A 27,733-nucleotide genomic window follows, 5' to 3' on the forward strand; every position below is an offset into this window, starting at 1 on the left:
AGAGCCGGCAGTCTTGTAGCGAAGTCTGTTGATCACGAGCGAAGGCTCTGAAGAACAAAAGGTGAATGAATGAGGCATGCCGTCTCCCTTTCATACCCGGATATACGGGGGCGGAGTCCGGCATGCAAATTTCATTCACCAATTTTCATTGGCCTTTTCTAGAGAAGTCGGAAGCGATTGGTTCTCAAGGACGAACCCCATCTGTCGGTTCGACACAACGTCGAGAGACCGACAGAAAGGGAACTTTATTTTGCTTATAGTCAATATGTCTCATGTACAGCTGCTTCGTAACAATGAAAATTGTAAAAAGCACTATATAAATTAAGTTGAGTTGAGTTAACCTCTTCTGCATTTTTTTAAATGATAATGATAATAAAATCAGCGTTGATAAGTATAATTTGGAGAATAAGGCCATGTTCAGACTTGACTTCTTTTTCGAAGCTGCTAGCGTCTGTTTGACATTATAATCCTATAATGTCTTCAAAAAAAGTGCTGAGCGCTTTTTTAAACACCAGCGCCGGCGTCTTTTTCGAGAAGGTCTGCAGACCTGGAGCCGGCAGTTTTACGCCCCAGGCAGTTTTACGCACGTTTTTACTTATTTGTCTAGTATGGGGAACTGTACATTATGAACCACCAGAACAGCCCTAAGGACAGATAACTTCATCGCCCATCACCAGTTATGGTAAATAAACATTTTTGTTATCAGGCAATCATCCAACATGTATAGTTTTAAACGATTCATTGATATCGATATGAATTCATTTCAACATCTAAAAAGATATGTATGTGTAATTTATACTCAAAGACAATAAAATGTATACTTATTGACCAGGTCGATGTTATGTCTAGATCAACCTTAGCTAGCCACGTGTATGCTTATTTGATATCTCTTACTCATTTTTATAATTATTTTCTTTTTGATTTTATTTTGTTGTCTGTCTCTAGCCTATGTGATGGCCTTTTCTGCTAACATATTCTTATGACCCTGTTTACTTGCATTAATACACAATGTTACTACAGTAGGCTTATATGTAAACCATTTAAATTTAGCTGCACACGTACTTAAGTTATTTATTATTTTAAGTCGTTAGTCATAGTACAACTTCCTACATAATGGAGAGCCCCATAATCATAACTAACAATTAATCACAGGTGAGAAGATCACAGTCAACATAATAATTAGCCAGCAAACAATTTTCTTAAATGTGTATTAAGAAAACAAAAGATCAATAATTGAGCACCAACAATCACAAACATGTTCAAACTCAAATTGAAAACTTTATTCCCATATGGAATAAAATAAATAGGCTTATTATGTTGTGATGTTATTGATCTCATCTGTAATAATACTTGGAAATAATAAAAAGGTTTTCACGAATGCATTTTACATATGTGACCCTGGACAACAAAACCAGTCTTATGGGTCAATTTTTCGATATTGAGATTTTTACATAATCTGAAAGCTGAGTAAATAAACTTTCTATAGATATATGAGTTGTTAGAATAGGACTGTATCTGGCTGAGATACAACCGTTTAAAACTCTGGAATTTGAGAGCGCAAAAAAATCAAAATATTGAGAAAATTGCCTTTGAAGTTGTTAATCAGGGGCACTGTGGCAGACCATCCACTCACAAAAATAAAGTTTTTATATATTTAAGGCAGGAAATTTACAAAATATCTTTATGGAACATGATCTTTACTTAATATTCTAATGATTTTTGGCATAAAAGAAAAATCGATAATTTTGACCCACACAATGTATTTTTGTCTTTTACTAAAAATGTTCCCGTGCTACTTAAGACTGNTATATGAGTTGTTAGAATAGGACTGTATCTGGCTGAGATACAACCGTTTAAAACTCTGGAATTTGAGAGCGCAAAAAAATCAAAATATTGAGAAAATTGCCTTTGAAGTTGTTAATCAGGGGCACTGTGGCAGACCATCCACTCACAAAAATAAAGTTTTTATATATTCAAGGTAGGAAATTTACAAAATATCTTCATGGAACATGATCTTTACTTAATATCCTAATGATTTTTGGCATAAAAGAAAAATCGATAATTTTGACCCACATAATGTATTTTTGTCTTTTACTAAAAATGTTCCCGTGCTACTTAAGACTGGTTTTGTGATCCAGGGTCACATATTTACTGCACTTTTAACCAATAGCTTGTCTAATAAATACATAAATGACTTACAGAGACATATGTGGCAATGTTTTAATGACATTCTCAATTTTCTTTGCACAGTCCATCATTAGTGGCTGAAAGAAATCAAAGTGGCTTGACATATTTTGTAATCCTTCTGTCAAGACCATGCTTGTGCCTGTATAGGTTGACAATCAGGACCAAATTGATGTCCTACTTTCACCTCACTTCATTTCTGGACAGGACACCCACACAGACTCACAGTGACACAATCAAGTTTATTATGGATGTCCTTTTTCCAGAGGTGGGTCCTGTGTTAGCTGTGCTCCTCAGATTTATTTTATAATTGCTTTATTGAAACTTTTAAACTACTTGATTGGGGTGTGACCCATCTTGACTTAACTCTTTCTTTGATAGTCCTTGGTATTAAGGAGGGGGGCTCTGTCATAGTCCTGCCTCATTGTCCTTGATTTCCATGTCGAGTGGCAGGATCTTGACAGATCCCTTATGTTTAGTGTGAGAAAGTCATGGTTTGTTTACCATTGACATGCCATGTGCTTTCTCGTGTCTCGTCATTGGCCCCGCCCCTCTCGTTTCCCATATTGCTTTCCTGCCGTGTCTCATGTTCCTCACCTGCCCCTCGTTATCTTCCTTTGTCTGTCTCCCTATTTAATGCCTGTTTGCTGTCTTGTGCGGATTCATTGTTCAATGTTTTGCCTTGAGTTTCATGTAACACGTATACGTTCCTAGTCTCGTGAGTTACCTGTACCACATGAGTTTCCTGTGCCTCGTGTTATGCTCATGTTCCTGTTGCCTTGTCTCGTTATTTATATTACCTTGCCTTGTTTGTGAAGTTGTGTCGTGCCTTGTTTAATTTACTTTTTGCCCCATCGAGGGAAGTATTTTGTTTCTAGTTCTGTATTTTAGTTCGCCCTGTCAGACACCCCCTCGTGGGTATTTCCTTTGTTCTCTGTTAAATAAAGTATTTGTTAACCCCTTATCCACCGCCTGCCTGCACTTGGGTTCTTCCACCACGCCAGCTGCGACAGCTTCTGGCAGACCAAATCTGCTAAAAAAAACTTTTTTTTGGTGAAATGACCAACCAGCAACTCAAGACACCCTTCATTTGTAGATGGAATTCTCTTTATGACTGTTTGAAGACTTTTCTTCGGGAGAAGTTTCCTGCGATCATGTCTGCCTTGCAACTTCCATTATTGAAAGAAGTAGATGTTGATTTCATGGAGGAATACTGCAGAGTACTCAGAGCCCATTGCTGTTGCCATTGATCGCTTTCAAGGTCAGACCTCATGCTACTATGGTGAGCTCATACCTACCCTCTTTGCTGTTCAAGCTAAACTACGTGGCCTGCGAGCCTTAAACTTGCGATATTCCTCACATATTTAGCAAGCCACCATAGCTGGCTTTAAGAAAAGGTTCAATAGCTTCCTGCAGCTGAAGAGTGATGTCAATGAAGCCATCCTTGCTACAGCAACCCACCCATTTTTCAAGATGAGGTGGTTGCCTCCCAACCTATCTACAGAGAAGAAGCGGATACATCATCTCATTCTGCACTCAGCTCAAGAGCTTGGTCTTCTGTCAGAAATTGACTCTTGCTTCATTAAACACCACTGAAGCAAATGAAGATGATTTCTTTGTCTTCTCTGACCAAGGTAAGTCTAAATTGCTTCCACTTCAGAATGTTTGTAGCAACAGACGTTAATCATCGTAAATAAAATATAATTTAAGTGACATGTTTACATATTTGTTTTAAATGGAAAATGTATGTTCCCTTTCTGTCGAGCCGACAGATGGGGTTTGTCCTTGAGAACCAATCGCTTCCGACTTCTAAGAAAAGGCCAATAAAATTGACAAATGAAATTTGCATGCCGGACTCCGCCCCCGGATATCCGGGTATAAAAGGGAGACGGCGTGCCTCATTCATTCACCTTTTGTTCTTCGGAGCCTTCGCTCATGATCAACAGACTTCGCTACATGATAGCAACTACAAGACTGCCGGTTCTACGACGTGGTGCAGCGGGCTTTCCCTTCCTGCGGCGACTTCCCCCTGGGCATCTCGGCGGTTCCAGAAGTGTTCGAGTTTTTTCTCTAAAAGAGCAAATTTCTCCAGCGTGGCATGTCCCGCTGTTCTCGTGGGTACAACACACTCATCGAGGAGGGGGACGAACACGAGGTCTGCTTCCAGTACGCTGGGGCAGCCCTTGTGGATACGTCCTGCCCGCACTGCGGGCGGTTGACGATTCAGACGTTGCGTCACGGGTGGCTGTGTTCCCACGGGACTCAGCCACCACCTCGTCTGCTTCCCGTTCTGTGACAGCAGTGGCTACGGCCCTGCCGTCCACTACAGCGAGCAGCGAGGGTGATATGAGAATTACTGTGAGCGCTAATCTGTCAGCCACCGGCTCGCGGACCGTTTGCACCTCGTCTCGCTTGTCTGACCGTTCCCCATGAGATGGTCCCACCGTCTTGTTCCTCAACCATGTATTCGGAAACGCTGCGTGATGATGAGATGTCCGTTGCAGCATCGGAGGGTGACTTACTGGCATCGGACTCCGACGATTCCTCGGAGCTCCCTCCCTCGGGGGGTCGAGCCCAGGAAGAAGTGGACGTCAAAATGTCAGCCATGCTTTCCCGGGCCGCCGGCATTGGGTTGCAGTGCACTGCACTGCCTCTCCCAATGCTCGCGGCTGGATACATGGTACCTCGGGTTTGAGAGTGGCTCCAAGTCGCACTCGCCCCCAGTGCCGTGTTTTCCCGGAAGAGCATGAGGAACTTAGTACGACCTGGAACGCCTCCTTTCGGCGCATGCACGTCAACTCGTTCCATCGCCTTTTCTTTCCTCGATGGTGGGGCAGCTAAAGGATACGTCGATGTCTCCCAGGGGCTCGACCTAGACTCCCGTCCAAAGCATTTCGGCATCTTAGGTGTCGAGAGATTACTCTGCTGCGGGCCAAGCTGTCCCCTCTCTCCACGCTATAGCCATCCTGCAGGCCAAGGCATTGAGAGAGCTCCATGAGGGTAAGACCGACCCAGCGCTTATGCAGGAACTCCGCTCCGTCACCGACCTCGCTCTACGGGCGACCATGGTGACCGCGTGGGCCCTGGGTCGGGCGATGTCCACACTTGTGGTCCAGGAGAGACACCTCTGGCTGAACCTTGCACAGATGAGTAATGCCGAGAAAGTCCGCTTTCTCGATGCACCCATGTCGCAAGTGGGGGGGCTGTTTGGTGATACTGTCGAGCCGCAGTTGGGCCCCCCCCACGTACATATATGACAATCGGAGCCCCCCCCAACCCTAATATATGTGTGTGTGTGTGTGTGTGTGTATACACACATAATTGCTACTCAAACACACATATATAGATAGTAAATATTAATAAATTAAATGAAGTAATTGAATAATAAATTAAATTAAATGGTTAAATATGAGTAATATAAAATATTTTAATGACATTTTTAATTGAATACTCAAATAAATTTTCAGGTTATTTTTCAGGTTGTTTCAGTCTATTTTCAGGTTATACTGAACGTTATGAAAGAACTGTTAAACATTAACATTGCTGTACTTGCATAAAGAGATGTAGGCTACTGTCAATTACTGCTTATTTTTACCAGGTGTCTTTTCATTTCGCTTGGTTTCATGCTGTCGTTTACCAATTTTTCACCACAGAACACACATTCTGGCCGAGACTTGTCTTGTCCTTCAATAAAACCTAAATTTACGTAGGTTTTGTCATAGCGTCTAAACTTTTTCCTTTATTTCTGACGAAGAATCACCGCATTTACGTTTCTCTGCTATTTTTCCTTTTGATTTTTATGTTAACACGAACGTTGATGCCTGACAGAGGATGTTTCTCATGTGAGTCTCATAGCGAGAACAGCGCAGGTTTCCATCACTCTGGTTTTATTCGCATTTTGAAGTTTCGCATCAGAAACGAGTGATGGAAACGCCAAATTTCGAATTAAAAACACTTAATTCACAAAAAAGTTTTTACGCTCTCTTCAGGTGGTTTTTCAGTTTTGCGAAAAAGGGTTAATGCGAATAATGGGAGATGGAAACGCATTTGCTGAATAAATTCCTCCAAAAAAGTCACGTAACTGCACTATGAGATGGCGTAACCTGACTAACCAGAGTAATGATCTTGTTACACAGCATGAGAAATGTTGTTATGCTCATTCTTAAATGCCTGAGCAAAGTCCTCAAGTATTTCTGTAATTGCCTCTTAGAACTATCACGACTGTGTTTCCCAAACAGCAGGCATCCACAAAAGCACCGCATTTATTATGTTTCGTAATCGTCTGCTTGCGCGAGTATTATGAAAATTATTATATTCAGTAGCTTCTCTTACTGATATTTAGTGGCAGTTTATTAGGAAGTGACGGTTGACTAGTTGGATGGAAACAGTGCTTATTCGCAAATGTTTTATGCGATATCCCAATTTTGCCCATTAACTAAATTTGCAACTTTGGATGGAAACCCGGCTAGTGCTTCCGGCTACCGCGAAGCCCCGTGTGAATGTCTGCCGATAGAGCAGGAAAAATTTAAATAATTATTTTATACAAGATATAACTGTTTTTGACAGCATTATCTTGGCATTGTAAAAGCACATGATTTTTTTTAAACATACAAAAATATTTTTATTTAAAATGATTAGTGGAACATTTATGCAGCTTGATTTAACCTCAAAGCATGTCAGCTCACGCGCCCCTCGTGTGAACTCTGGCGCCCCCCTAAGGGGACTTAAAAGCACTGCACAGCTGGCCGGGGGACAAGCGGAAGTACACCTTCCCACCAGTGAGCCTCATTACACAGACCCTGTGCAAGGTCAGGGAAGAGGAGCATCAAGTGTACTAGTTGCGCCATACTGGCCCAACCAGACTTGGTTCTCGGAGCTAATGCTCTTGACGACAGCTCCCCCCTGGCCGATTCCCCTGATGAAGGACCTGCTTTCCCAGGGGAAGGGCACGTTATGGCATCCCAGGCCAGACCTCTGGAACCTCCATGTCTGGCCACTGGACGGGACGAGGAGATCCTGAGTGGCCTGCCCCCTGCGGCAGTTAAGACCATCACTCAGGCTAGGGCCCTGGCCACTTGGTGGTTATACGCCTGTAAGTGGTGCCGCTTCTCATCCTGGTGCCCTTCTCGAAGAGAAGACCTGCGGAGTTGCTCGATCGGGAACGTGCTGTCCTTCCAGAGACTCTAGAGTAATCTCTCCCCTTCCACACTGAACGTGTATGTAGCCGCTATTGCCGCTCATCATGACTCAGTTGCTGGTAAGTCTCTAGGACAGCACAACCTGATCATTTGGTTCCTAAGGGGCGCAGGAAGGCTACCGCCTCACCCGCGCTCCGTGCCCTCTTGCGACCTTGATGCGGTCCTGGAGCCCCTCGGAGATGCCGCTCTTTCTCACCTCACGATGAAGACGGCTCTCCGGATGGCGCTCAAGAGGGTAGCGGACCTACAAGCATTCTCCGTGTCCACAGATTGCCTAGAACTCGGGCCTGGTGATTCTCACGCTATCCTGAGACCCCGGCCCGGCTACGTGCCCAAAGTTCCCACCACTCCCCCAAGACACCAGGTGGTGAACTTACAGGCGCTCCCCACCGGGGAGGAAGACCCAACCCCATCCGTGTTGTGTCCAGTACACACATTGCGCCTCTGCTTGGACCGCACGCAGAGCCGCAGGAGTTCTGAGCAGCTCTTTGTCTGTTTTGGAGATCAGCAGGGAGGGCTGTCTCAAACAGAGATTGGCGCACTGGATCATGGATGCCGCCACTACGACGTACCTGTCCTAAGATCGCCCGCGCCCACTGGGTGAGAGCTCTCTCCACACGGAGTATAGCCTCCTCGTGGGCACTGGTTCGAGGCGCCTCTCTGGCAGACATCTGCAGAGCTGCAGGTTGGGCTACACCCATCACCTTCGCGAGGTCCTACAGCCTTTGCGTAAAACCGGTATCAGCTTGAGTCTTGCAGGGCATCAGGCAAGACCGGCGGCCAGTAGGATGTACGCCTATGACAGTACCTTCCCCCTTTCTTCTAGGTGGGTCAACGTACTAAACTAGCCTCCCTTCTTCCCCCACTGGGTGAAGAACAGGCACTCCGTCCATCACTAAGCAAGCACCTCCTGCTGGCGGGCTGGGCAGAGCAGCCCTGCCCTTTAGGCTGGGTACCAACTGAGTTATCCACAACATAGCTCTAACCGGACCTAGTGCTACCGGACGTTGTAACCCCCCAGCAGGGCGGTTCCGTCTGATGTATCCTCATGATTGGTTCCCACCTTGGTAACCCATGACCTTCCTTAGGTGGACCTCCACCTTGCGGTTAACTCCTTCAGTCTGCACTTTCCTCCCACGAGTTCTCCCCTAACGGTGAGACCATGTTGGTATCTCCACTAAACTCCTCCCTGCGGTAGGAAGTGGTCTCTGTAGCGCATCCCCCATTTGAGGAAGTAGCGCTTACCCAGTGGCCTTACGGTACCGGGCGGCTTCTCGCTGTTAGAGAAACAAGGCCGCTGCCTGTGAGGCCGAAGGTAGGGGCCTTCCCACCTTTCAAGAAAAGCTCTGGGACCCCCCCTGGGACATGCCCAGGCCAGTCACCGTCGCTTCGCTAGAGATTGTGACAGGGCACAGTGTTGTGGCGTTTTCCATAGGAACCCCATCTGTCGGCTCGACACAACGTCGAGAGACCGACAGAAAGGGAACGTCTTGGTTACGGATGTAACCTCAGTTCCCTAATGGAGGGAACGAGACGTTGTGTCCTTCTTGCCACACCACGTGCTGCCCACTGCAGCAGTCGTGAGAGGTCTCAGGCTCCTCAGAACAAAGGGGAATGAATGAGGCACGCCGTCTCCCTTTTATACCCGGATATCCGGGGTCCGAGTCCGGCATGCAAAGTTCATTCGCCAATTTCATTGGCCTTTTCCAAGAAGTCGGAACTGATTGGTTCTCAAGGACGAACCCCATCTGTCGGCTCGACACAATGTCTCATTCCCTCCATCAGGGAACTGAGGTTACATCCGTAACCAAGACGTTTTGAATGTAAATAAATAAAACAACCTTGTTTCACTGTCTGCATCTACCATCTGCGTCTCCAATTCTAACAACAGGGAATGTCAGTGAGGTTGATAGAGAGATGTTACCAAGCCACAGCAAAGCAGAGCTGGAGACACTTCATTTTCTGAAGGACCCCAGGAAGGACTTGTCCTCACTAGATTCATATCCACTTATCAAGTGACTTCGTTAGATACAACACCACTTTGCCATCATCGGCACCAGTTAAGCGTCTTTTTTCCTTTGCAGGCATGATTTTACCGCCCTCACAGAAGTTTTACTTAATTAATATTACATATAGGAATTTATAGTCTGTTTAATATTTAACCTGTGTTTCTCTCTCCCTTATCTTAAATGTGTGCTTTAAATGTTTTGCTTATAGTCAATATGTTTTATGTACAGCTGCTTTGTAATCATGAAAATTGTAAAAAGCGCTATATAAATAAAGTTGACTTGACCTGACTAGAAGCTAGTTGTGTTAAAAAACAGCTAAACTGTACTGCAAGGATCCTAGTGTAAGGGGATACATAAAAGAGAATGTTGTTTTATAAGTTGTTAAGTTGTTTTCTCTCTTTCTTATGTGTATCCAACACGATTGTTTCTCTTGCACTTCAAATTATTGCTTGTCAATTTTGTTTGTATTTTCAAATTACAAATTACTTTTATTTTAATTAAATACATTTTTTCACACCAGTATATTTGATTTTTTTATTTACTGTCTTGAGTTATTTAATAAACACTAATTTTACCCCTTTGGTATTTCATCATCATCATTAGACTGTAATGCAGTAATACAGTGCTTATTGAGAAAAAAAGTAAATACTTACCCACACATCGAGCATGCAGAGATCATGAAGCAACCACCCCAATGACCATATGTCACTAAAACAGCCGATACATGAAAATGAAAATCAAGAAGTATGTGTACACAAGAAAAAATGTAATGTGTAGTATTGTTCTAAAATATTATTTGTAAGTAGATAGCACATGATATTTTTAAGTAGGCTTGTTTTCTTTAATTGTACCTACATGAATAAATCATGTAAAATATTGTATATTATTTAGTCTAAATCGTCTAATATTTACAAACCCGATTCCAAAAAAGTTGGGACACTGTACAAATTGTGAATAAAAACAGAATGCAATGATGTGGAAGTTTCAAATTTCAATATTTTATTCAGAATACAACATAGATGACATATCAAATGTTTAAACTGAGAGAATGTATCATTTTAAGAGAAAAATAAGTTGATTTTAAATTTCATGGCATCAACACATCTCAAAAAAGTTGGGACAAGGCCATGTTTACCACTGTGTGGCATACCCTCTTCTTTTTATAACAGTCTGCAAACGTCTGGGGACTGAGGAGACAAGTTGCTCAAGTTTAGGAATAGGAATGTTGTCCCATTCTTGTCTAATACAGGCTTCTAGTTGCTCGACTGTCTTAGGTCTTCTTTGTCGCATCTTCCTCTTTATGATGCGCCAAATGTTTTCTATGGGTGAAAGATCTGGACTGCAGGCTGGCCATTTCAGTACCCGGATCCTTCTTCTACGCAGCCATGATGTTGTAATTGATGCAGTATGTGGTCTGGCATTGTCATGTTGGAAAATGCAAGGTCTTCCCTGAAAGAGACGACGTCTGGATGGGAGCATTTGTTGTTCTAGAACTTGGATATACCTTTCAGCATTGATGGTGCCTTTCCAGATGTGAAAGCTGCCCATGCCACATGCACTCATGCAACCCCATACCATCAGAGATGCAGGCTTCTGAACTGAGCGCTGATAACAACTTGGGTTGTCCTTGTCCTCTTTAGTCCGGATGACATGGCGTCCCAGTTTTCCAAAAAGAACTTCAAATTTTGATTCGTCTGACCACAGAACAGTTTTCCACTTTGCCACAGTCCATTTTAAATGAGCCTTGGCCCAGAGAAAACGCCTGCGCTTCTGGATCATGTTTAGATATGGCTTCTTTTTTGACCTATAGAGATTTAGCCGGCAACGGCAAATGGCACGGTGGATTGTGTTCACCGACAATGTTTTCTGGAAGTATTCCTGAGCCCATGTTGTGATTTCCATTACAGTAGCATTCCTGTATGTGATGCAGTGCCGTCTAAGGGTCCGAAGATCACGGGCATCCAGTATGGTTTTCCGGCCTTGACCCTTACGCACAGAGATTGTTCCAGATTCTCTGAATCTTTGGATGATATTATGCACTGTAGATGATGATAACTTCAAACTCTTTGCAATTTTTCTCTGAGAAACTCCTTTCTGATATTGCTCCACTATTTTTCGCCGCAGCATTGGGGGAATTGGTGATCCTCTGCCCATCTTGACTTCTCTGAGAGGCTCTTTTTATACCCAATCATGTTGCCAATTGACCTAATAAGTTGCAAATTGGTCCTCCAGCTGTTCCTTATATGTACATTTAACTTTTCCGGCCTCTTATTGCTACCTGTCCCAACTTTTTTGGAATGTGTAGCTCTCATGAAATCCAAAATGAGCCAATATTTGGCATGACATTTCAAAATGTATCACTTTCAACATTTGATATGTTATCTATATTCTATTGTGAATAAAATATAAGTTTATGAGATTCGTAAATTATTGCATTCCTTTTTTATTCACAATTTGTACAGTGTCCCAACTTTTTTGGAATCGGGTTTGTAGTTTAATGTGTTTTTTAAGTCTCAAGTATGTGATTTTGAGTGAATGGAGGCACCATTCAATGTTTGCATTTGACTTTCAGTTATTGTGTTCAATTAAAAGTCTGTAGGACTTTAAATGCGCAGCACTATAATGCGCAGTCATAGCGGCATTACCTCAGAATCTTTGACTTAATACAATATCTGAGATACTGAGCTGATCTGAGCAGTGAACACAGCAGCTTGACAAAAGTCTCATTACCACCTCTCAGGGAACCGAGGTTACGATAGCAACCAGAGAGCGGGATAGGGATAGTTCCCTTTCGAGAGCGGTCTCCCGACATTGTGTAAGTTCCTGCTAACGCAGTGGGTAATTGTGTTCAATTATGCCATGAGAACAGCGGAGAACAGCTCAACTCAGCTCAATAACTCTAGGCAGTAGCACAAAGCATAACTCCCACCAATCGGCGTACGCCTTACATAGGCTTTAAGATGATTGCATACCAAAATTCTGCTACAGGATCCAATCAAAACACTCAGAACTCTGGGGAATTCCATACCACCACAGTTTCACAAGAACAATATGTCGCTACACTAAGCAGGGTAGCACATAAGCACAGCAGAATAAAACAGCCACAAGCATATAAAACAGTAAGAGGTGAGGCCAGGCAGAACAGTAACAAACCCTGTTTACTAAGCGCTGACATGCAGCCAGCGATATGGAAAAACACAGGGCCGAGGCAAACCAGTGTAGATAGCGAGGATGGAAACAGGCGCAGCCAACCTAGCATTTCGTGCAGCCCACCTAGCATTTCGTATCCCCAAGCAGTAAAAGAGTGACAGCGAAAGACACACTCACATACTCTATGAGGCACAGGCTCATGCGAGTGATAACCTGATTGGAAACAGTGACTGTGAACACGCAGTCGTATTTACATTAACATTTTTATGTATTTGGCAGATGCTTTTATCCAAAGCAACAAATATTGCATTATGCTACACATTTGTTTCTAAGTATGTGCAATCCCTGGGATCAAACCCACAACAATGGCGTTGTTACACGCCAACCCACAGGGTCAATGTGAAAGAATAATCAAAACACGTGCTTAAACGGTTCCGTAGACTCCTGTGTTTCCAAATAGTTGTTGCGCCGACCGAGGCTCGATAGAGGGGCGGATCCCAGCTATCAGTGAATGCTCTTCACCTCTTGCTCTGTAGCGAGCCCATCAGCAGCACGCTGGCTGCAGTGGGCCTCTGCCTGCAACCTGTAGCTCCTCTTTGCTTACCTATAATTCCATAAAAAAACTAAGCTATTCTTGTTAAGCATCTGCCAGAATGCCTGTATGGGACGAGGGAAGCGCTTGTCCCGTATGGTAGTGACTAATCAACGATTTCAAGAGAAGATTCTGAGGTAATGTAGCTATGACGGCGCATTATATAGTGGCGGTAGGGCCCACCCCTGTTCACTGTCTTTTACGGCATTGGCCAGTGCGAGTTGAATTGCACTGGCGTAATTCAATAAGGCTTCAGGAAAGGAAGCCTTATAAGGATCTAAAAACCACAGCCAAATGGTGTCCCTTAACAAAACTGCATATTTGAACTAATTCTCCTAAAATAAATCAATATTTACTATACAAGACTGAACCACAATTTCATTAATAAAATATACACACTATTTTTATTTATCACCCTAATGTTTTTAATGAAAATTACAAGACCCATGATTCAGTTTTTACAGTGTACTGTACTATAATAATCAACCTTCATGCAATGCATTATCAAAGAAATTGTAACTTTACCATTTTAACAGGCATTTTATAATGCTGGACATATCTATATTTTATATACATTCAGTTGTCCAAAAGCATACCTCTTGGAATTATGTTTCTTCTCATAAACTTCTGGGCTGACATAGAGGTTTGCACCCACTACTGAACAAGCATATTCATCATCTCTGCAAAGTAAAAACAATGTCAACGCAAAGCTATAAAGTCCAGGGGCCTCATTTATCAACAGTGCGTAGAAAAGGTTCTATATTTTGTCCTACGAATACAATTTATAATGTGACTAAGTACAAAAAATCTGGATTTATCAAATCCCATTAAACTCCCTTCCCCCTCTCAACAACTCTTCACCACATGATGTCAGCAACAAAAAAGGGGTAGGACTATACTCACTGTCCAATGGCCAGGCATTTTTAGCCCCCCCTCCACAACAGACTGTAAACTGGCATTTAAATCTGCCTTCATTTCGTTAGCAACACACAATTTACAACAAACCAATCAAAACGGAAAGGGAAAAATAAAGCCCCATCCTACATTTTTTCTAATTTCAGAAGCCATTGCACTCGGATATACACTCACCTAAAGGATTATTAGGAACACCTGTTCAATTTCTCATTAATGCAATTATCTAATCAACCAATCACATGGCAGTTGCTTCAATGCATTTAGGGGTGTGGTCCTGGTCAAGACAATCTCCTGAACTCCAAACTGAATGTCAGAATGGGAAAGAAAGGTGATTTAAGCAATTTTGAGCGTGGCATGGTTGTTGGTGCCAGACGGGCCGGTCTGAGTATTTCACAATCTGCTCAGTTACTGGGATTTTCACGCACAACCATTTCTAGGGTTTACAAAGAATGGTGTGAAAAGGGAAAAACATCCAGTATGCGGCAGTCCTGTGGGCGAAAATGCCTTGTTGATGCTAGAGGTCAGAGGAGAATGGGCCGACTGATTCAAGCTGATAGAAGAGCAACTTTGACTGAAATAACCACTCGTTACAACCGAGGTATGCAGCAAAGCATTTGTGAAGCCACAACACGCACAACCTTGAGGCAGATGGGCTACAACAGCATAAGACCCCACCGGGTACCACTCATCTCCACTACAAATAGGAAAAAGAGGCTACAATTTGCACGAGCTCACCAAAATTGGACAGTTGAAGACTGGAAAAATGTTGCCTGGTCTGATGAGTCTCGATTTCTGTTGAGACATTCAAATGGTAGAGTCAGAATTTGGCGTAAACAGAATGAGAACATGGATCCATCATGCCTTGTTACCACTGTGCAGGCTGGTGGTGGTGGTGTAATGGTGTGGGGGATGTTTTCTTGGCACACTTTAGGCCCCTTAGTGCCAATTGGGCATCGTTTAAATGCCACGGCCTACCTGAGCATTGTTTCTGACCATGTCCATCCCTTTATGACCACCATGTACCCATCCTCTAATGGCTACTTCCAGCAGGATAATGCACCATGTCACAAAGCTCGAATCATTTCAAATTGGTTTCTTGAACATGACAATGAGTTCACTGTACTAGAATGGCCCCCACAGTCACCAGATCTCAACCCGATAGAACATCTTTGGGATGTGGTGGAACGGGAGCTTCGTGCCCTGGATGTGCATCCCACAAATCTCCATCAACTGCAAGATGCTATCCTATCAATATGGGCCAACATTTCTAAAGAATGCTTTCAGCACCTTGTTGAATCAATGCCACGTAGAATTAAGGCAGTTCTGAAGGCGAAAGGGGGTCAAACACCGTATTAGTATGGTGTTCCTAATAATCCTTTAGGTGAGTGTACGTCACGATATGGAAAAGAAGTCAATCGCAACTTCCGTTTCATGGTGACTTCAACCACCATGCTCGTTCGTTTTCACGGTCATTTGCATTTGGAAACGCCTCCAACACATTATTGTATTCTGTGCTCTCACTAACAGATCATCGCGGTCTTTGAAAACGTGCTCTCTACGCGGTGCATGTTAATTTGTTTTTTATGGTTAATTTCTCCATAAATTAAAATGGTCGGAAAAGAAACCAAATTTGCAGTTATTTTTGGTGAAATTGTAATGTAATTAAGTTTTGGCAAAGCAATGTAGTAATAATAAAGCAAAAAGATTTGTTACAATTTTTGACTGTATATAATTTTTGTAAAAATGATTATATACAGAAACCCCTATTTGTTCTTTTCAGTTTGTTTGCTTTTGCTTTTCTTTCCTTTTTTATATATATTGTTTTGTAAAGTACAAAGTATGTCTTTTCATTTGTGCTTTCAATAAAAAAAAGAGAGGTTTACCAAATCATCCAGCGAAGTGAGATCAGCCATGACACTATAGCTACATTTTAAATGATTTCCCATCTTTCTTTTATAGCTTTTCACACCAATTATGCAAATGTCTAGCTTGAACTATGAACTTATGAATTGAGTAGGCCTATTTGCAAATAAAGGACACAGGGAACATGTGGCAGCACTTTCTTTTGTAGTATCACCATTTTATCAGTAAAATCTCTGCGTACGCATGATTGTGCTTATATTTACACACATTGCTATACGTATAAGTACAAATTGGTAGATGCCACACTTTGTGTGAAACTGTTCTTTTGCACTCATTACGGACAGCACTGTTGAAAAATGAGGCACCTGGACTTTTGGCTTTGGCAAAGAATTTTCATTTAAATCCACCATTAGTTCCCATTACTGTTTTTGTTTACCTTTCCAAAGCTTTTGAGCATCCGAAATCTCCTAGACTGATGTAATCATCTTCAGTCAGAAAGACATTCTACAATGACAACAGAAACTCATACTGCAAGTCTTAAAGATGTGACTCAGTGATATGATTTATTGAGCTTTATCAGTGCATACCTGAGGTTTTATATCTCTGTGAAGAACTCTCCTCTCATGTAGATACTGCAGAGCCAGACAAATCTGAACCAGCCAGTAAAGGATCTACACATGGAGAAATCCCAAGGTGTGAGTCTGTCTGTGTGCGTGCGTGCGTGTAATGCCCCCACAAGGATTGTATTTTAGGGGTCATATCATACTAAATCATACTAAATGAAATGTTTTTAAATGTAACATTTTGTAAAGTTTCATGTAAAGGTTGTTTAAAAGATAGAGATAAAAATGTACAGGATGCTTGTCTGCTTAAGTACCTTACCTGTTTTTCTTCAAAAAAACTTTCTTTTTTCTGTGTTTCCATGATTTTTGAAAGATCACCTCCCTCACAAAACTCCATCACAATATAAATGCGTCCCGCTTCTTTATCTAAATAAATTAACATCCAGTCAGAAAATAATTTACCTCATAATGTATGAAAATAGCTTTGTTTTCCAACAACTATACACTCTAAAAATGGTTGTGTTAAAACAACATATTTTGTGTTTAGTTAAGGCCACAAGTTTTGTTACGTTTGGATTATTTGTTTAATTTGTAATTATTTATTTCATTTCATAGTTCAAGATCTTGAGTTTTTTTTTATGTTTACATTTACCATTGTGTTAGTATACACGTTAACCAGGGACTTTTATTTTGACATGGTTGTTCATGGAATGGATATGAAGCGTGTGCGTCTCATAGTGCTTCAGGGTAAATGGAGTGGAGTAAAGCTCAAACGCACATGGTTAGCTCGCACCAAGGCTAATAGCGCCTTAAAGTTTTTTTCTAGCTCCTGGTTTGAATGGAGACTTAGGTAAATGTTATTTGTTTATTGTATACTTTTGCTTGTGTGTCGGGTGTTATGGGTTTGTTTGTATTTGCTGATTTTCTCTTATTACTCATTCATTGTTTTGTTTGTTTTTCTGTTTTGTTACACACGCAAGTTCTTACGGTGGATTTCCGTGCTTCATAACGATTTCGATCGCAATGTGATGTAGACGGATATATCAATAAAGGCATGTGAACCATCAGTTGAAGAGTCCATTATTCCTTCGAGCCAGAGAGTTACAAGTTTATTTCACACAAAATGTGTTAAATGTGTCATGAACTGGGCTTGTTCGTTGTTTTATACTATTGTATGAGGTCTACTTATAACGTTTGCGTGGTTCTTACATTCAAAAACATCAAAATCAATAAGTAATGGGCTATTTTCTACCCGGGTTTTGAGGCCGGCTCGACAACCGCTCGGTTTTAATGGGCGTGCCACTTTGAAGTCTTAACATAAGACTTAGAAGTAAACACCCACTGCTATGATTGGATAGCAGTTTGCATAGTAAACTTAGTTGGAGCCTTCTGTGAATTAGTATCATCTGGGGGCCTCGTGTGAATTAGAAATTACCTCCCCACATCTGTAATTCATGTGGCGAATTCGCACGGGATAAATGAAGTGAAAGTTTTATTTCAAACATGAAAATCCGTTTCGTAACAACTTTTCTTAGTCCCTTATTGGACAATTCTCCCAGAAAAGCATGCCCACGCGTCAAACTGCCAGAGCGAGAAGAAAGAGCACGCCACACGTCAACCAAGGAGAGCAGGAAAAGGAGCATGCGCACTGTCGACATTAATGCTCTGGTGCTACATTTAAAGCTTGATGTCAACTAGTCAAGTGATTTTTTGACACTGTACCTTTAAGAAGACGGCTGACTGTTCAAAGGACCTGTGCGCAGGACAGATGTTATTCCCACCCGGTTCAGTGGGATTCTGTCATACTCCTGGCAATAATGTAAGTTATCTTATCCTGCTTCCGCACGCATCATTCACAGTGTGTCCTGTTTTTGTCCACAACATTCACAATTTCTTCTGACGTCGCAAAGCTTGCAGGTGAAGCTTTACGTTTCGATGCGCTAGCTTCTACACGCAGATCTTTTAATATTATAGCCTATTTTTGTACTTAATAGTTTAATAAAACAAGAAAGAAACATAAATATAAAAAATAAAAATGTTTCTCATATTGGCTGCTGTGTCACTGAGGTGCTCCGTTTGTAAGTCCGCTAAGATAAAGCGTCAGCTGCATTAGTCTATTTTCTGTTGTTTCATCTAATAGTGCACATGACCCTTTCAGTTGACTTGTTGTAAACCTTGTAAACGACGTCGACGCGACTTTCATCACACAATAGTTGACCTCAAAAAAATCTAAGGTCGATCAACCTCTAAATGCGCACACGTCAACTAGCTTGAGCAAGAGAGAGAGAACTGCGTTCGTGAAGTTCAGCTGTGTTTTTTTGTTCACTCCATTTGGTGAGGAGTGTTATATAAACGGTGGATATAATGCTGGATTTGCAGATCGTTTGAAACTGATGGATGGAGCGGTCCCAGCGCTGAAAGATGCTGGACATGAATCGCACGCAGTAAGTGAAACTGAGTCATATGTCTGTGTTTTGTCGGCAATGTGTGCGCACGTGCTTTAGTTCCGCCCTCGCCCTAACACCCCCCAGCACGCGTCGTATGTTTTCGGAAATAATCATATTGCTGTATTTGGCTTTTATAAATGTGATCAAACTAAAGACGGATATTTGAAGGGTGCAATACTATTCTGTAAGTACTCAAGATTAATATGAGATATGCAGAAACTGCATAGCAACTTTAATAACCTAAATTAACTAAGGCCTAGTCCTGATTTAAGATAATCCCTGTCTGGGAAACCACATCATAATGTGTTAAAATAGCATAGCACAAACAATGTGTTATTAACATACTTTTTAAGAGTGTACAGATGTTTTTGTTTAGTTAATTGATATAAAGTATTGTGGTTAGTATTTCTATTTAATTTTTCATTATCACAACAAAACACATTTTTAATTTGAAAGAAAAAAGAACATTAGTGTACAAAGAAGAAACCTTCAAATGAATCGACATAAGTAACAACATATCCAAAGTTTAGAGTTTTCAAGATCTCGACTTCCTTTTTGACCGTATCCAGCTCCTCCCCCTAAAAAGAAGAAAATATTTAAAAGCGACACTCTTATTGGAAAGACAAGATGTCACTTCTGTGGTCAACTACTTAAATAAGATTTAGTAAATGCTTACATCTCTGGAATTCATCTGTTTGACCACAAAAGGATCACCCTCTGTATCTTCCACCAGAATCGCTATTCCTGAACCTCCACGTCCAAGTTCTTTTTTTATGGTGTATCCATGTTTTTTTAGCACTTCTATAATCAAGATTAAGAATAATTTCTACATAATACTGTAACCACTAGAGATAAGAGAAATAAAGTGTTTCTAAACTTTTAATTAACTGAACCAACTGCTTCCCAACTTTCAGTCTCACTTTATATTAAGTGTCCCTAATACCTGTGAATTTACATGGTAACTAGCTGTTTATGTGGTATGTAACTACAGTGTAAACTTTATGATATACACATAGTTACCATGCAAGTTCACAGGTATTAGGGGCACTTAATATAAAGTGGAACCCCTGCTGTTCAAAACTGTGTAAATGTGATGAAAACATGCATAAATTGCATAAAACAACTTTTACAAAATTTCAGCAAATATTTTCTTGAATGCATTACATAAAATGCTATTACATGTTTTCCTGTACTGTATAATCATTTATTTCATTTAATTGTGGGGTTTAAGGGGCATAGTTTAATAGGCTAATAAGAGACAATTAACCATTTATTCACACTGTCTCTCCAATTGTCCAGTTAGAATGTGATCTAAACGACATGGCACTTTTTTACTATCTGGAATATCTGCATTAGTTTCTAATGCAATGATGCTGCAGGGTTTGCAATTAAGATTCTCTGTTACAACATAAATGTGGACTATATATACACCACACTGGACTATTAGTCTAATGAGGCAGAATCAGCCATTTGTTGAATATACTGCAGTGTTTAATACTTTAAAAATTGGATGCATTATTTCAGTCCTCCCCTGACTGCAGTCCATTCTGGTCTAATATTAAGATTGTGTAAAAGAGACTTGATGCTTTATGCTGCTAGCATAAAACTCATGTTGCTTGAAGTCAATGTGAAATGTATACTCACTGATCACACCAGCAGAAATGTTCATGCTGTGATCTGAGGCACTGCTGTCAGCACTGGCGTCTGAGAGTCTGTGGTATTGATCCATCTTTAGGGGGAAAAAATACTGAATCTTAAAGGAGTAGTTCACCTTCAAAATGAAAATGCTGTCATCATTTAAACGTCCTCTTGTCATTTCAAACCTGTATGACTTTCTTTCTTCTGCAGAACACAAAAGAAGATCATTTGAAAAATGTTGGTAAAAGAACAGCACAGCCCCCCATTCACTTCTATTTTAACCAATGCAAGTGAATGGGGGCTGAAGGTTCATTTAGCGCCACCTGCAGATCGGAAGTGTTGATTGACTTTTTTTCTTTTCTACACAATACAACACACCTCCTCTCTCTACGTTGTAAACAAACTGAGTATGTGTTCACATGAGAGACCGCACATTACGTAATTTATGTGATGGAAAGTTGATCAACACTACCGATCTGCAGGTGGAGCTAAACGCACGGTTGGCCATCCACCACCAACTTGCACAAGAAGAAGATCGCGATCAGGACATTTGGCAAAAGTTCTAGATTAACGCTAATATTTTTTAAAACAACATTCAAATTATGGCAAGAACCGATCGATTCACTTCACAGGACCCCAATATGTCACCAGGAGCCGCGGGGATTACATTTATGTTGGATATATGTGCTTTTAGAACGCTTGAAGGCATGGCAGCCATTCACATCCATTATATGAAGCACAGAGATCTACGGATTTACACAAGAATCTCCTACCGCGGTAAAGTTAGTTTGACATTCATTAGACATTCGGTTTCATACCAATTAAACTTGTAAAAACTGCCATTATTCTGCATTCTAATATGCTGTCATCAGTCTTTTCGGTTGTTGACAAGGCTGATCGGCACACAGCATCCATGGTGACAACCAATCAGCATCCCGCAAGTCATGCACAAGCGAGTGCTCCCGCCCTCTGTGCGGAGTCAAGCGGATCGAGATGTGGATGGACGCACGTTTAAACTGTTGCAACGTTTACTTAGTTGTGTGCGTGCCCTTAAAAAAAACGCACCTCCAGATGCAAAGAGTTGTACTGAGTTGTGGTGAAAATACCAAGACCATCCACTCACAAAAATAAAGTTTTTATATATTTAAGGTAGGACATTTACAAAATATCTTCATGGAACATGATCTTTACTTAATATTCTAATGATTTTTGGCATAAAAGAAAAATCGATAATTTTGACCCACACAATGTATTTTTGTCTTTTACTAAAAATGTTCCCGTGCTACTTAAGACTGGTTTTGTGATCCAGGGTCACATATATGGAACAGTGCTAACTCAGCCAACCATTTTTTCATGGTCCTTCGAGCCGGATCCTAGACTTGCTACAGAAAGATGTCACAGCATGAGCAGGAATAGCCAACTGTCCGCGTCAGGAGGAATACAGTTCTCCCCACACGATATGAGGTATATGACCTTAGTGGTTTTACTCTCCCGTGACTGCTCCCAGAAACCATGTCGGCACACTCTCAGTTACCTTCTACATTGGCTCCCGATGCAGACTACAAGGAGGGCGCAACTGGCATCACTCAACCCTGGCTGCAACCCACAGGACTTGGTAGCTACCTGCAGTGGTCTAATGCTGAATCTTTGGAATCTGAGACCAATATACTCAAACGTGAGAATAGAAATCTCTGCCATCCCCAGGACAACCTGATGAGTACATTGCAAACAATGCAGAGAGAAAAGGACTAATTTTAGACCACTAAGGATCAGTATGTCCAGGAGCTCTCTAAACTCAAACGACAAATGCAGCAGCTACAGATCCAGGTGGAGCAGCGACAGCCTGCAGTACAGTCCCCTCCTCATGTCACTCCTACACCTGCTCCATGCCAGTGCTCAAAACAAGGCCAATGGATAAGAGCTTTAAGCCAGTGGCGGCCCCGTACCTCAGATGTGATGGGACAAATCTGTCTGAACCCAGTACTGAGGTTTCACAGACTCCAGTAGTGGCCCTACGAGCTGAGCAGCACTTGCTATGCTGGGGAGATAAAAGAGCTGGAACAAGCAGGCTCTGCAATTAAGTTGGAGCCCAATGCGGAAACAAACTATGCCAGTGCCAGGTAGTCCCCATCATCTGGTCCAACACAACGGGAAGAACAGAGTTGTATTCAACTGCTTGTTCCAATATCAGGGTCAAAACCTGAATGAGCTCTTACTGCCTGAGCCAGTATTAGGACCATCTCTCCTCGCAGTGCTGCTCAGATTCAGAGAGCACTCCGTTGGCATTAGCAGTGATATTCGGGGGATGTTCCGTTATCAATTAACGATGCAAATTAATTAAATTATTTAACTACATGATATTATGCTATAAAACCAGCACTACAATGTTCAGAAAAACATGCCTTATGTTAACATGCCTATTGCACAAGGCCAACTGGCAACATAATATATGGAACAGTGCTAACTCAGCCAACCATTTTTTTTAAAACTCTTTGCGCCTGTTATGTTTTGAGCCCAAACTAACTCAGATAGACATAAATATATGCCCTTTACGTTGCACAAGGCTTAATTTATAGAAGAAAAAAAAATCAATAAACCATGCAAATTAATTAAACTATAAAACTACATGATATTATGCTATAAAACCAGTACTAAAATGTTCAGAAAAACATGCCTCTTATTGTACAACGCTCCTGTGGCATCTTGAGAGGGTATGTCACAGAAGGAAGGTATGTGCCAGCTCGGTGGTTGCAGCATGGAGACTACAAACCAAGATGGCTGCTTGGTCCAGGAATACAAATACCAGATGCCTTGGCGGGGGACGAAGGAAAGCTGTTGTGAAGGAGCTGTTAATGAGTGTGTGTGAGGGACTCCAGTGTGATAAGAGTGTCCATGTTTTATGTTGTAAAGTTTTTGGGAGTTTAAGTTGTAGATTAAAAAGAAAAGAGAAACCTTTACTTTTACTCTGCCTGGACTCAATTTAAGAAGGCCCCACATGCTTTGGTGATTCCCTACCTCTCACAATGCCACATATGGTGGAGAATGCAGTTGCAAATGAGTGAGTTCTGATGTCCACAGGAGAATCTTGGGAAGAACAGCCCTGTCCACACAGGACCCTGATAGAACATGTGGAAATTATGTGGAAGAGAATGGCAGCAGTGTACCCCATTGTCAGAGAACATATGGAAAAGGCCCAAAGGGAACAGCAAGCCACATATAATCGGCCTGCACAGCCCAATGAGTTTCAAAGAGGAGATAAAGTGCTAGTGCTCATGCCTACAGTAGAAAGCAAGTTCCTCCCTACCTGGCAAGGGTCATTCGAAGTAGCAGAAAGAATTGGATAAGTAAATTACAGAGCAAGCCAGCCAAGTAAAAGGAAGGGACAACAGGTTTACCATGTAAACCTCCTTAAAAAGTGGCATGCAAGAGGCGCACTGTTTAGTAGGGGTAGAGAGAAATAGAGATGTCTTTTCCTCAGAATCTCGTCACACCCAAGTGTTACCATCATGAGATTCATACAATACCTGGCAAAGTCATACACCAGCGCCCATACAGAATCCCTGAATCCCGACGAAAAGCAATCAAAGAGGAGGTAAGAAAAATGCTACAACTAGGGGTCATTGATGAATCTCAGAGTGCCTGGTCAAGCCCTATTGTACTGGTTCCTAAGCCAGATGGGACCATAAGACTTTGTAATAATTTCAGGAAACTGAATGAGGTGTCACAGTTTGATTCGTGTCCAAGGCCACATGTAGACGAATTGATTGATCGGCTGGGTGAGGCCAGATTTATTACCACTCTTGATGTAACTAAAGGTTATTGGCAAGTTCCTCTTTCTCCAGAATCAAAGGAAAAGACATCATTTGCTACTCCCTAGGGTCTATTCCAGTATGTCTGTTTGCCTTTCAGCCTTCATGGTGCTCCAGTGACTTTCAAAGGTTGTTGGATTGTGTCCTTCGAACACATCAAAGGTATGCTGCAATCTATTTAGACCAGTGTTTCCCAACACTGGTCCTCGGGGCACACCTTCCAGAATGTTTTAGATCTCTCCCTATATAAAACACCTGAATCAACTCATCAATCAGGTGTTTCATATAGGGAGAGAACTAAAACATTCTGGAAGGTGTGCCCCGAGGACCAGGGTTGGGAAACACTGATTTAGACGACGTGGTGGTGTATAGCCGAGACTGGGAAACTCACCCAATGCAAGTTCAGAAAGTCTTGGATTCACTAAGGGAGGCAGGCCTTACGGCCAATCCTAAGAAGTGTAAACTAGCCTATAGTGAGACAAACTCCCTGGGACACACCATAGGACAAGGTCTAGTTAAACCCCAAGAGGCCAAAATCCATGCCATACAAGCCTGGCCTAAGCCATCCACAAAGACCCAGGTCAAGTCCTTTCTAGGCCTGGCTAATTACTACAGAAGGTTTGTCCCTAACTTTGCTAGTCTGGTTGCTCCTCTTACAGAAATGACCACGAAACAACAATCCAGGATGCTGTAATGGTCCAAAAAGGCAGAGGAATCATTCAAACAACTGAAGAGGGCTCTGACGTCCCATACAATCTTGGTGGCACCCAACTTTAAAAAGTATTTTATAGTACACACAGATGCATCAGAGGTGGGGCTTGGAGCAGTATTATCCCAAGAGCAAGAGGGTGAGGAACATCCAGCTCAGTACATAAGCAGGAAGTTAGCAAAACATGAAAAAAATTACTCCACACTGGAAAAAGAATGTTTGGGAGTCAAATGGGCATTGGAGACCCTTCGCTACTACCTCCATTACAGTGGATGGCAAGAAATAAGGAGACCAATAGAACTCGATGGTGCTTCAGTCTCCAAGCCGATGCCCTCTCACGACATAATGCCCTCTACACCTTCTCCCCACAGCCACAAGCCACAGAGCAGAGAAGGGGGGTGTGTGGCATCGTGAGAGGGTATGTCGTAGAAGGAAGGTATGTGCCAGCTCGGTGGTTGCAGCATGGAGACTACAAACCAAGATGGTTGCTTGGTCCAGGACTACAAATACCAGATGCTTCGGTGGGGGACGAACAGTTGTTAGGAGCTGTTAATGAGTGTGTGTGAGAAACTCCAGTGTGAGAAGAGTGTCCATGTTTTATGTTGTAAAGTTTTTGGGAGTTTAAGTTGTTGATTAAAAAGAAAAGGGAAACCTTTACTTTTACTCTGCCTGGACTCAATTTAAGAAGGCCACACGTGCTTTGGTGATTCCCTACCTCTCACAATGTCACAGCTCCGTTTTTTGGAATAAGAATTTTATGTATTTAATAATGATTTTCCAACTTTTAATGTATGGAATTATATAAATCCATTAAACGACAACAACATTTGAGATAAAGGTATCAAATTAACTGTAAAATATTCTGAATATTATTCCCTATAATGCACAGGGCTTGTTTTTCTGATTATGCCTGTATTATTTTATATACAGTACTGAATCCTTATTTTTCATGTTTAATAAATGTGTCATGGGGAGTGGAGTTGACCAGCTGGGCGGTACTCTACCCGCTTGGTGAGCCGGCAGGTGATGGTAAAATATCATAGTTTCCCCCCGTCGACCTGGACGTTGGTGGTTGATTAAGCAAAGCTGTATTGTAGGCGGAGCCAGTGTGGGTGAGTGTGATGCAGGCTTCTTAGCGGCATGAGGTGCTAGCTGTGGCTTAGAAGCGATGCTTGGGATGGGCGGGTGGGATTTTGGTGACCACTGGTTGCCACAAAATGCCTCAGTTTTCACTGGTCAACTTTGAATGTTCTTTCACCTTTTCCTGCAGATGAGCATATCGTGTTCCTTTGTGATGACACTGCATGTCTGGAACAGGTGTCAATTCTCGACTGGCTTATGGTTTGCTAAGTTTCTTGCCAAGTGATAGTGTTTGAAACTTAGCTTGGCCTACTTTGAGTCTATGCAGGTAAGACATTTTCTGATGGAGTTTTTGTGAGCCGCTGTGGTTTGAAGGATAATCAGGATAGCTGTCACTTGTGCTGTGATGTTTGGGGCCCCAGCTTGAAGTTTTGCAGTGGGACAGGCTTGTCGTTTTCCACAAAACACCTGCTCTGGGCGTGCCGTGCCTCACCATTGTGTCGTCGAACATGTGGCTTTGTGTGCATGGGATCTGTGGTGTAGAGGCGTTGACTGTTAAATCTGAATATATGTTTATACTGAAACATCACAGGTTGGTAGCATGTCTCTGTGGTTACCTTCTGTGTTCTGATGTGAATGGAACATTGCTGGATGGCTTGTGCAGCACAGGGCAACTCTTGTCATTTGGGTGCTCAGGCTGAGGTTGGCTACCCCCCTTTCGTCTTGGTCACGCTGTCAGTGTAGACCAGTGTTAAGGCAGTGGTTGACAAATCCAGCTTTTAGATGGAACTCCATTCAGTGAGGATAACAGGCATGCGGTGAAGCGCAGGTCCCATTGGGTGTGTTCATGGTACCGTCTTGAGCGCTCATTTACATGAGTGGGCAGTTCTTTTTAACAGTTCTCAAACCTTGTAGGTGGTGTTTCTTTGTAGCCCAGGATGCAGCTAGCTTGGGATGTAACATCATGTGGTTCTGTGAGTGGGGCCACGTAGTTGACATTAGCTCTGCATCATCGTCTTTTGTGAACAGCAGCTCTAGGACTTGCAGTTGATGGCAGGTGCAGGGCGTGGTCCATCTCCTTGGAGTGGTATTCCGCTGTCATGCTCTTCATAAAGACATTGTTCAAAATCTTTGGTTAATGTACTCACTTGTACAGTATGCACACTGCAAAAGATTACTTGTTCAGTAAAAAGGGGGTGTGGCTTCCAGAGTGGGCCATGCTCCACATATTCCATTGAATATGTGTGGTTGAGGTCACACTGTGTGTTGAGCTGAACAGTGACCTCTTTTGGTGAAGGCAGGTGCTACAGTCTCATTTATTCACCAGAGTGCAAAGCTCTGGGCTCCTCTAGTCTAGCAGAAAGTTCTGTGAGGTTTGCGAGAACCAGGAAGTAGTAGGTTCAGCATTGGTTATTCCATTTCAAGTTCAAAGCACTGGTGTCCTGGGCCATTGGCGTGGTTGACAGGCATGAGTCCAATGGGAGCTGCATGCACTTGAGAGCAGAGGAAATATCAGATGCTGGTGTTGTTGTGAAGAGCGTGTGAACAGTGCAAGGCTGATGTCTGAGTCATCTGC

The 27,733-nt window shown here is 42.2% G+C and overlaps 1 protein-coding gene across 2 annotated transcripts in view; it reads right to left on the reverse strand.

Moving 5' to 3' along the window:
- Positions 1 to 9,656: 9,656 nt before the first annotated feature.
- LOC130549734 (serine/threonine-protein kinase Nek3-like) overlaps positions 9,657 to 27,733 on the reverse strand; it is a 34,359-nt gene continuing 16,282 nt past the window's right edge. The window contains exons 2-9 of one of the 2 annotated variants that reach the window (XM_057327043.1): positions 20,566 to 20,650; positions 19,598 to 19,722; positions 19,409 to 19,499; positions 16,794 to 16,900; positions 16,499 to 16,582; positions 16,348 to 16,415; positions 13,730 to 13,813; positions 9,657 to 10,099 (exon numbers count right to left, since the gene is read on the reverse strand). In XM_057327043.1, coding sequence (XP_057183026.1) covers positions 10,018 to 10,099; positions 13,730 to 13,813; positions 16,348 to 16,415; positions 16,499 to 16,582; positions 16,794 to 16,900; positions 19,409 to 19,499; positions 19,598 to 19,722; positions 20,566 to 20,650 — 726 coding nt within the window. In that variant the 3' untranslated portion in view covers positions 9,657 to 10,017. The remainder of the gene's footprint in view (positions 10,100 to 13,729; positions 13,814 to 16,347; positions 16,416 to 16,498; positions 16,583 to 16,793; positions 16,901 to 19,408; positions 19,500 to 19,597; positions 19,723 to 20,565; positions 20,651 to 27,733) is intronic. The other variant, XM_057327041.1, reaches the window with a different exon arrangement.

The sequence above is a fragment of the Triplophysa rosa genome, unplaced genomic scaffold (assembly GCF_024868665.1).
Source record: "Triplophysa rosa unplaced genomic scaffold, Trosa_1v2 scaffold167_ERROPOS501511, whole genome shotgun sequence".
Taxonomy (NCBI): Eukaryota; Metazoa; Chordata; class Actinopteri; order Cypriniformes; family Nemacheilidae; genus Triplophysa; species Triplophysa rosa.